General features: G+C 56.5%; 3 protein-coding genes across 3 annotated transcripts; 1 reads left to right on the forward strand and 2 right to left on the reverse strand.

Moving 5' to 3' along the window:
* Positions 1–362: 362 nt before the first annotated feature.
* AMDHD2 (N-acetylglucosamine-6-phosphate deacetylase) lies at positions 363–1,779 on the reverse strand (the record flags this gene model as incomplete). Its single annotated transcript, XM_036634164.1, has 3 exons — positions 363–630; positions 682–1,352; positions 1,402–1,779. The coding sequence occupies 3 exons, from the start codon at positions 1,777–1,779 to the stop codon at positions 363–365; spliced, it is 1,317 nt and encodes a 438-aa protein (XP_036499550.1).
* Positions 1,780–2,686: 907 nt separating this feature from the next.
* On the forward strand, positions 2,687–6,154 carry nagZ (Beta-hexosaminidase; the record flags this gene model as incomplete). Its single annotated transcript, XM_036634165.1, has 6 exons — positions 2,687–2,994; positions 3,208–3,326; positions 3,404–4,678; positions 4,724–5,949; positions 5,998–6,084; positions 6,137–6,154. The coding sequence occupies 6 exons, from the start codon at positions 2,687–2,689 to the stop codon at positions 6,152–6,154; spliced, it is 3,033 nt and encodes a 1,010-aa protein (XP_036499551.1).
* A 1,550-nt stretch (positions 6,155–7,704) lies between these two features.
* Positions 7,705–10,050, reverse strand: yicI (Alpha-xylosidase; the record flags this gene model as incomplete). Its single annotated transcript, XM_036634166.1, has 2 exons — positions 7,705–9,822; positions 9,877–10,050. The coding sequence occupies 2 exons, from the start codon at positions 10,048–10,050 to the stop codon at positions 7,705–7,707; spliced, it is 2,292 nt and encodes a 763-aa protein (XP_036499552.1).
* Between the last annotated feature and the right edge of the window lie 393 nt (positions 10,051–10,443).

Genomic DNA, 10,443 nt, shown 5'->3' on the forward strand with positions numbered 1-10,443 from the left:
CAGTCAACATGTATGCAGGGCAGCGAATGGAATTACAGTCTCCATCTCACATAAGCCGATCCTCAGTTTGCGCTGCGAATGAGGGATAGGTACTGTTCCGAACAGTCCATTCGTAAAGCAATCAGGGACCTATGTGATTATAGAAAGGACGCAATGGTCTGATGATGCCAAAGTCGGCAGATTGAGAGGACACTTACATCATGGCCATCATCTTTGAATCTCATTTATATCATATACCTAATGCCGCCTGCTTATCCCCCAACATACTTGGATAGCAGCTCTATGAATTTACAGTCTATTGGAGGGCTCGACCCTTTCTTTAATCTTGTCTCATGAAACCCCCCTATCTTAACTCGGACAGTCTATGCAATGGGCGACTGGGTCTCCTCCCGGCTCGATACCATCGTTCCCGCCTTCCAAACCTCGTCCACTACGAGCTGAGTGGCGCCGTCTCTTACTTCTTCAGAGAAGATGACCAGATCCGCATCAGCTCCGTCTTCCAAAGAGCCCTTGATGCCTTTGAGGCCGAGCATCTCTGCGGGGGTCGCGGTCACAGCCTTCAAAGCCTTCGGAATGCCGGTGCCGGACCAGCGCAGGAAGTTGTTGACACACTCCATCAGAGTAACGGCACTGACGGTTGTTAGTGGTGCACAATTTCGTAATCTGATGCGGACTGCTCACCTTCCAGCAATTTTGTCGGTGCCCTCCAACAACAGCGTGGATCCGACCTTGACAATGTTGTTGACGTCTTGTCCATTCGTCCACTTGTACGAGCCGTCGGCCAGACCCATCATGTGCATGGCGTCAGTAACCAGGATGAAGCCATCCGGATGAGCGTTGAACGCAATCTTAATGGTGGTCGGGTGCAGATGAATACCGTCGGAGATGATGCCAAAGTATGGCCTCGCCAGACTCTCTGCAATACCCAGGACACCAAAGACACCTGGGTTGCGGTGGTGAAGAGGTCGCATGGCGTTGAAGAGATGAGTAATCATCGTGGCTCCGGCTGCCACCGCGGCCGAAGCCTCTTCGTACGTCGCTTCCGAGTGGCCGATGGAGTAGATGATGCCTCGTTCCCGCAGCTCAGGAATGATTTGTGTCATCCGCCCACGTTCTGGCGCGGCGGTGATCATCTTAATTGGAATGGAGCCGCCGTTGGTGCTAGGCTCGATGTTCTCGGCGCCGTAACATTCGACTAGATCATCGAATGTCTCTGCCTGCTGCAGGACATCGACGTTGTGGATGCCGTTCTTGGTAGGGTTCAGGAACGGGCCTTCGACGTGGGCTCCGAGAGACTCGGCACCGTCATTGGCCACTTGTGAGCCGCCAGATGGGCCCAGGTACGGGAGAGCCTGCCATCGGTCAGTATTCTAGAGGTGTACAACACTGAAGAAGATTTACATTTTGGTAAAGCTCGGGTTTTTGACTGGTGAGCGTTGGGACGTAGGAAGTGACGCCAGTGGCCACCAGTTTCCTGTTGAGCTCCCGGACCTTTTTGCCGTACTGAGACATGTCTTCGAGCAGTGTGGAAAAGTTGAAGCCAAAGGCACCGTTGAGCTGGCAGTCGATCATGCCGGGAGACATGATGCGACCGCCGAGGTTGACGGTCTCATCTGGTAGGAGGAGGTCATCGAAGAAGGCCGCCTGGCTGTGAATGATTTTGCCCGTGACGGAGCTGACCCAGATGTCTTCCTGCACCAGGGCATCGCCTTTCACGAGGCGGCAGTTTGTGAATTTCGTAATGCCATTCTTGGGCGTCTTGGGAATGGCGATGGGCATGGTGTCAGACTGGATGGTGTGCGCTGATTTGTTGTTGTTGGGCAGAGGGAGAGCTGGCTGCAGGCTTAATCTTCAATATCGACGCCATGAACAGAGCCGAAACCAAAGGCAGCGCTGGGCAAGATCCGGGTATTATTCACGGGCACTGCAGGGCGCTTCTGCAACCGGAGCGGCGAAAGGCAACGGTGCCGGCATGGCCCGGCTTGCATGGAAGTCTCGTGGGTTCCAGGGCGTTGGCAACCTCGTCATGGCCCCTCACAGTCACAGAGAGTTGGCCACCACACATGGTGGTATGAGATAGGACGAGTGTATCGACGGGCAATCGCATCAACGTGCCGTCGGTGGGGGATGGAGCGTTGGAGACACTGGACTGGGCACGATAGTCGCCCGTTGCACCGCGAGGTGCCTCTGGAACCCCTCCGAGTCAGAGACTACTTGACCAACGGCCGGTCCACATGGGCAAAGGACTCGTTTCTGTTGCTTTGTTTCACTCGCAAGCACCCAAGCACCGGCGCACACCATTGCTTTGCCTCCCAAGATTCCAGAATCGGAGTAGGGCCCCACACTGACGGAGGGGGACTGAGGCGTGGGACCCAGGACGAGACGGACAGAGACAGACTGTCACCGTCGCAGACACAGACACACAGACTTTCGGGGCAGACGGGGAAAAGAAGGTTTGACGTGGTGAGGCTCCATGTAACGTTCCGTTGTCGAGGCCGATGATCGAGACGCTAACACACAGAAATGGATCTCGAATCACTCGGTACGTACCAGTCCCACATCATCCGCCGCGACCGCTGGCCCGTGCGCGAATCGGCCAATCGATATCCCCGCCCTCCGGCAGCCAATCAGCATCGGGCCGTGTGTCTGGCAGCGCAAGCCCGGACCACCCTCCCGCGCGGCGCACATGGCGTCCCACACGCAGGTGCACCACCACTCCTCCACGTCCGCGCTCTCTCGGACGACGCGCGATGGCTCCGGCTCCAGCTCCAGTTCCAGTTACAGCTCCAGACACCACCAGCACCCGCACTCGCGACCATCCATCAGCAGGGACTCAACGTCAACGTCGGAGAAGGGTCGCCGTTACCTCTCCCCATTGAAGGCACCTCGCAGTCTCGAGAGGTACTATGCACGTCAAAACGTGACGAGTCGCAGACCGCTCTCCACGGCCCAGCTCAACATGGAGCTCGACCCACTATGGCAGGATCTCGATTGGTACGTCTCGTCTTCCTCGACCCGCCTGCTCTTGTGTGCTTCTTCTCTCCAACGTGAAGATTCCGCCTGAACCCTCCGTCCTCCGCCCTGCCATCCGGTCCCGTCTCCCCATGTCGTCTTCCCTGTCGCTTGGTCACTGTTGGACCTTCTAGAAGCCTGTCACCTTGACTCTATCCCAATTCGCTCGCTGACATGTCCTCTCACTCCGTTCAGGGCCATTGGCCAGATGCTCATCATGGGCTGGGATGGCACCGAGGTCACGCCCCAGATCCGCTCCTTGATTGAGGACCACCATCTCGGGACCATCATTTTGACGGCCAAGAACCTCAAGAGTTAGCACTCCCTCCTGTCCTATAGCTCTCCCTACTTGCCGGATGGTTGATTGTAGATCCATGCTGATCCCTTCCAGCGGCCCAAGAGACGGCCAAGCTGGTCCAGGAGCTTCAGACTATTGCTCACAAAGCCGGTCACCCGAAGCCTCTGCTGATCGCCTTGGACCAGGAGAATGGGGGCGTAAACAGCCTGTTTGATGAGGACTATGTGTGCCAGTTCCCGAGCGCCATGGGCGTGGCGGCCACGGGGCGCGTCGATCTAGCCTATGAAGTGTCAAAGGCTACTGCGACTGAAGTTGGAGCTTGTGGCATCAACCTTATGCTCGGCCCTGTTCTAGACGTCCTGTCGAACGCCAGGTACCAGCCAATCGGTGTCCGCGCCACGGGAGACGACCCCCAAGAGGTCTCTCAGTATGGCATTGCTGCCATCAACGGCATTCGCGACGCCGGACTAGCTTCGTGCGGAAAACACTTCCCTTCGTACGGCAATCTGGACTTCCTCGGTTCGAGCCTGGAAGTTCCCATCATCACTCAGACCCTCGAAGAATTGAGCTTGAGTGCTTTGGTACCATTCCGCAATGCCATTGCGACCGGTAAGCTCGACGCCATGTTCGTCGGGGGATGTGGCATCTCGAACCCGTCTATGAACGTATCGCATGCTTGCCTATCAAACCAGGTTGTGGACGATCTCCTACGGGAAGAGCTGGGTTTCGATGGAGTCGCCATCTCTGAGTGCCTCGAAATGGAGTCCCTCGCACACGACCTCGGCGTCCAGAACGGTGTTGTCATGGCTGTCGAGGCTGGCTGTGACCTCGTGCTACTGTGCCGAGCCTACGATGTCCAGCTGGAAGCCATCAAGGGGCTGAAACTCGGAGTGGAAAACGGTATCTTTGCCAAAGACCGGATCTTCACTTCTTTAAAGAGGGTGCTGCGGTTGAAGGACACTTGCACGTCGTGGCAAACCGCTCTCAACCCCCCTGGCATCTCGCTTCTGTCCAAGCTGCACCCCAGTCACATGGCTCTCTCGAGGAAGGCATACGACGACTCTATAACGGTTATCCGAGATAAGGAGAAGCTCTTGCCTCTGTCGCAGTCCATGCATCAAGAGGAAGAGTTGTTGCTCCTCACACCGCTTGTAAAGCCTTTGCCGGCGTCGAGCTTGACAAAGAGCATCCTCCAGGCAAAAGACGCTCAGATGCTTGCGCCCACGGCTCACGATAAGTGGTTGCACAGGGAAAAGGGCGCCATCATGAGTGGAGAAGGCGTCTTTCGAGAGTTTGGGCGTTCTCTGGCGAGAGCTCGACATGGCAAGCTCCTACATACCAGCTATACTGCGAACGGAGTCCGGCCAGGTAAGTCGATAGGCTCGAGACTGCTTTCCCAGCTAATGAGAATAGTTCACGAGAACCTCATCCACAGAGCCTCTTGCATCATCATCGTGACTGCCGATGCCAACAGAAATCTGTATCAAGCTGGCTTCACTAAGCACGTCGAGATGATGTGTTCTATGTTGCGCACGCGCGGCCAGAAGAAGTCGGTCATTGTCGTAGCCGTCAGCTCACCATACGACTTCGCCATGGACAAGTCTATCGGCACTTACATTTGCACGTTCGACTTTACCGAAAACGCCATGCATGCACTGGTCCGCGCTCTATGCGGCGTGTTCGTGCCCAAGGGGACGCTTCCCGGGACACTGCGAAAGAGCAAGAAGGTCCTCAAATCCCGGCAGCATTGGATCGTTGAAGAATTCGACCGCGAGCGAGACACCCAGGGGCTTGAAGAGCTCATCAAGGCAGTCGCTCGCGCAAACACCATCGACTTGGGCCACCTGGAGAACATGCCAGCCGGATGCTTCGAACTGTTCAACAAGGACGTCGAGGAGGCGCACTTCGTGGTCAGAAACAGCAGCACGCATGCCCTGTACGGCTTTGCAGCGACCTACTTCCTCGAGGGCATCGGCATTCTCGGCGCCATCTTCGTGGACCCGACGAAGCGGAACGTCTCGGTCGGGCGCTCCCTTCATCGACGAGCTCTGCGGTACCTGACCGGCAAGCGGGGTGTGAAGAAGCTGCAGCTGGGCACGACGTTCCCCGGCATCTTCCTGGGCATCCCGATTGACGAGGGCGGAGTGAAGAACTGGTTCGCCAACAACGGCTGGGATGTGCAATTCCCGAAGCGGCTGACCAATCTGATCATCAACGATCTGAGCAACTGGATCATCCCCGAGGGCCTGCTCCAGAGTGTCCAGCGGGCCAACCTGAGCTTTGATCTCATTCACGGTCTCGACAATGCCGATTTAGTGCTGGACCTCGTCAACACCCACGCAAACCCCGAGGTCTTGGAGCTGTATAGGTGTGCGTTGCAGGAGACCAAGGCATGCGGTATCGTGAGAGCCAAGGGTCCCGGAGATGCGATCTTGGGTACCATCATCATCTGCAGACCAGGCAGTCCGCTGTCGAACTTCATCCCGGCCCTTGTGCCGATTGGGGATGAGGAAATAGGAGGTGTCCTGGCACCCGTCGTTAAGTCGGGGTTGCAGGACACTCTCGTGCTCCAGGGGCTGACTCTGATGGGTGTACGGCAGAACAAGGCACACAAGTCTGCCAAAACGGTGCTCAGTTGGGTACGTAAACCCTCGAATGAGTGGCCCACACGTGTTAACGATGTACAGGTACAAGATGACTCTTACGAACACGTCATGGCAATGGGATTTGAGATCATGCAGGCATACGAGGAGGTCACGAATGCGCCAGATAATGTGGGTTTGCCCTATATGAGATTCCATGAGACTGGCTAACATATACACGCAGTGGACTGATTTGAACTAGCCTCTTGCGCGAAATTTCATGGGAGGCTCAGGATGATGCGGTATACCCTTTGGTGACATTGCGTCATCGGATTTTGGACAATTTGCTCATATCAGGATACCTACGTTATATAAAAGATCTAGCTGGGAGATATCTCCAACATCGAGGCGTTTACGAGGTCCAATGATGTTTCTCAGACCTTGATTGCCGGATTGTGTTTCTTATATGGACAACTCCGTATTTGTCTCAGTACTGAGATTAGTATCCATGTGCTTACCTCTTGGTTATTGCGATTCGGGACTTGGTCTCCTTTTCCTTGGTCCCTTGCTGCACCTTGTACCTCGGATACTCCTCTCGTTCCATACAGGAGCGAACGGACAAACACGACCCTTGAAGTCGTACTGCAGGGTTGCACTCCGAGATCCGGGCATCAGATCCATTCGAAGGCTTCCAGAGGCTCGATTGACATGGCTCGGGTGAAGCTGCAAGGAAGCGGTGCCTGCATGGTGATCCAGCTTACTGGACGACATGTGTCATCCACGGGTTCTTGCCAGATTCTTAGATCCTCAGGTCTGGGCCAGCTGGCTGCGTTCTCGGATGGCCTGATGGCTCAATGGTGGAACTCGCTTTCGGAAGTTTTCAAAATGCCGATTGGGGTGCCCGGACGTGGTAGATCCGAGTTCAGATAATACCTCATCATGCCACATTTCCTTTTTGCCCCTTAATTTAAAGATACAGCGAGTAATTCGAACTCAATAAGCTTCAGCCCCAAATCAACTTCTTCTTTGATTACTGAGAGATATTTTGATATGCTTTGAGGTTACTTGCCTGAGAAGACCAGCTAAGGACATTTCGTCCGAACATGCCTGAGCTTCCTACCCCACACCTAAAGTATACCTGGGGAACCCTTGCCATCTCCCGCGACTTGGAGAAAGCCGCCCGAGACCGAATTTTGGGGTGTTCATCGTCATCTACGCAAGCCAACTTCCAGCCGCGCCAAACAGCAAAACTTATCCAGGGTGCCGTGGCACGAGTTACACAAAGGTCAAGCCTAGCAATACAAGCACCGCAAGTGCGTAGCGGCGGTCTTGGAGAGCTCTGACTGGCCTTGGCTGGGATCTGGGGTCGGGGGGCCTGGATGCGGGGCGGGGAGGAGAACGGCAAAGGGCTAAAAGGTGGGGATCGATCGTCGTGGTTCGCGGGGAAACTCTGGCCGACTAGGGTTCTTTCTTAGCGACGAGAGGGGCTTGGAGCACAGATTCGGAGAAGCGAGGTTCGTTTACATCAGACCACGGCAACAACGAGCGTAGATGAGAGGGGACGTTGACCGGAGATGAGGTGATGTCAAGCCACTTGGCGCGGGGACGGTTGATGGATGGACACAGCCGGTATCCGACAAACCCCGGTTGGCTCACCGCTGGGACGGGCCGGCAGACCTGTGACGGCGAGCAAGTACGGCATCTCATGACATATCTGAAAGGAATCCTGAACTTGAACCGGTTCTATGCCATCTAACCCTAGATATCTCATGCAGATAGCATCGTAATTTCATAAATGACTACCATTCCGCTTTACAGCTCAGTAATGCTAATCTTCCCGTTGAGGAGCGTCATGTCCTTCAACTTGCCGTCCGCTCCCACTTCCAAAACACCAAGCTCCTTGCCCTCGCTGTCGACCACAGTCGCCTTGGCACCCTCCTTGACCTGATACAACCTGACCTCGACGTCGCGGCGGTAGTCGTACACAGCACCGACGGCATTGGAGCTGCCCAGCACGAGAACCGTGTTCTCGCGGACGTAGAGCGGGAGCGTGCCGAAGCCGTGTGTCTCCTTGAACCAACCGGGCCCATCGCGGGACTCGCCGGAGAAGTAAGAGGTCCACTTGCCCTTGGGCAGGTAGAACTCCACCTCGCCCGACTCCTCAAAGATGGGCGCCGCCAGGATGCTGGGGCCGAGCATGAACTGTCGGTCGAGGTACCACGAGGTTGGGTCGTCGGGGAACTCGATGCACATGGCGCGCAGGGACAGGGGGATGCCCTGCTCGACGGCCGCCTGCGCCTGCGAGAAGATGTAGGGCATGAGGCGCGACTTGAGGGCGGTCCACTTGGCCAGCGTCTGCGAGCAGCCCTCTTCGCTCTGGTCGTCGTCGTCAATGACCCACGGCACGCGGTACGAGCTGCTGCCGTGCAACCGGCTGTGGCTGCAGAGCAGGCCCATGGCCACCCATCGCTTGTAGATCCAGGGGGGCGGGTAGCCCTCGAATCCGCCAATGTCGCAGCTCCAGAAGGAGAACCCGCTGAGGCCCAGGCCCAGACCGCCGCGGATCGACTCGGCCATCGCTTCCGGGGTCGACTCGCAGTCACCGCCCCATTGCAGGGGGAACCGCTGGGTGCCGGCGCACGCTGCTCTGGCGAAGAGAACGGCCTCGTTCTCGCCGTAGCGCTTCTGCAGCGCCTCGTACACGACCTTGTTGTAGATGAAGGCGTAGTAGTTGTGCATCTTGACGGGGTCAATGGTCTTGTCGTACCATTCGACGTCCAGCGTGGGAATGCGCTCTCCAAAGTCTGTCTTGATGGCGTCGACGCCTTGATCAAAGAGTTTGTTAAGGTTCTCCTCGTACCACTTGCAGGCCTCGGGGTTCGTGAAGTCTACCAGGCCCATGCCGGCCTGCCACAGGTCCCATTGCCAGACGTCGCCGTTCTTGCGCTTCACGAGGTAGCCCTTTTCCGCTGCCTCCTTGAAAGCCGCGCCGTGCTGGGCGATGTAGGGGTTGATCCAGACGCAGACTTTCTTGCAGAGGCCGGATTCCTTGAGACGTGTGATCTGCCCCTTGGGATCGGGGAACCGCTCGGAATCAAACACAAAGTCTGTCCACGTAAAGGCCTTCATCCAGAAGCAGTCGTAGTGGAAGACGTCTACGGGCGAGCCGCGGGCCTTCATGCCCTCGAGGAAGGTGTTGACCGTCTGCTCATCGTAGTTGGTGGTGAAGCTCGTTGTGAGCCACAGGCCAAAACTCCAGCTCGGGACCTTGCCGGCTTTGCCCGTCAGAGTCGTATACCGCTTGAGGATGTCCTTGGGCGTGGGTCCGTAAATGATATACCACTTGAGCCTCTGGCCCTCGACCACGGTCTGCAGGCGGTTGCAACGCTCGCTTCCAATCTCAAGATCTACCTTGCCCGGCGTGTCAATGAAGACGCCGTAACCCTTGGAGCTAAGCCAGAATGAGACGTTCTTGTAAGCCTGCTCGCTAGAAGTGCCGCCATCGGCATTCCAAAGAGAAATGGACTGGCCGACCTTGTTGTAGGCGCCGAATCGCTCACCGAGACCGTGGATTGTTTCACCGACGCCGAGTGTGGTCTGAGTAAACATGTAGTGCTTGAAGTTGCGCATGTCCCCGGTCTGCATTGGTGTGCTTGGCGCAGGGTTGTATGCCAGGCCTACGCTTCGGCTCCCAAGGGACGTCAGCCGCTTGGAGCCGTCGGTACTGTGGAACTGGATGTCAAAATCGGGGTGGATGGTGGCGGACAGCGAGCCCGAGGATAAAGTCGTGCCCTTGTCGCCCTTTTGGATCTGTGCCTCAACTTCGGGTCTTCCATCAGGGAAAAGCTCAAAATGAGGGCCCTTGTTGAGTGCACCGGCCCAGTGAGTTGCTTCGACTGAGATGACGCCGTCAAACTCGGCTTTGACATCCTGTCTGGGTATGAGTGACATGGCTTCCAGGAATGGGCCGTTGCTTCGACTTACAATAGTGACGGTGCTCGCATTCAACGTATGACCTCGGGACTTGATTTTTCTCGTCGGACACAGCAGACTGAGGCCTTTTCCATCTTCAATCTCGGTGGTGTAGTAGACCTCCTCTGCATACTCCGTCGTGGTGCCCTCGGCGGGCAGCCACATACCATCGCGGAGGCGGACCATGGCGAAGTGTTTTTCAAAAAGGAGGTATCTCGACGGGCAAACTGGCAGCTACCAAAAGGTTTAGAAGATCAAGACGCAGCTCGACCAGGCTGATGAGGACCGAGTGAATCTCGTCTCTTGTACGACGGCCTTGGGGCGAGGGCAGAAGAATCAGGCGGAGTAGGCTCGAGTTGCACGGCGGCGTCCCGCTGTCGGGACTATCGCCAGCGAATCCGGTGCCCTCAATCCCGCCGGTATCCGCAATGGAGCGAGCCTCGGCCGCAAGGCCACTGATTCAGTTTAGCCATTGTGAGGGACCGATTGGCTGCGGCGTGCGGCCCGACAGCGCAGGATTGCGTGAGTGGGTTGGAGTTTGTTGGTGAGTGTGAGAGCGGGAGAGCAAAGAGGCATCAG

This window comes from Colletotrichum siamense (assembly GCF_013390195.1).
Source record: "Colletotrichum siamense strain Cg363 chromosome Unknown KSG_Cg363_contig02, whole genome shotgun sequence".
NCBI lineage: Eukaryota > Fungi > Ascomycota > Sordariomycetes > Glomerellales > Glomerellaceae > Colletotrichum > Colletotrichum siamense.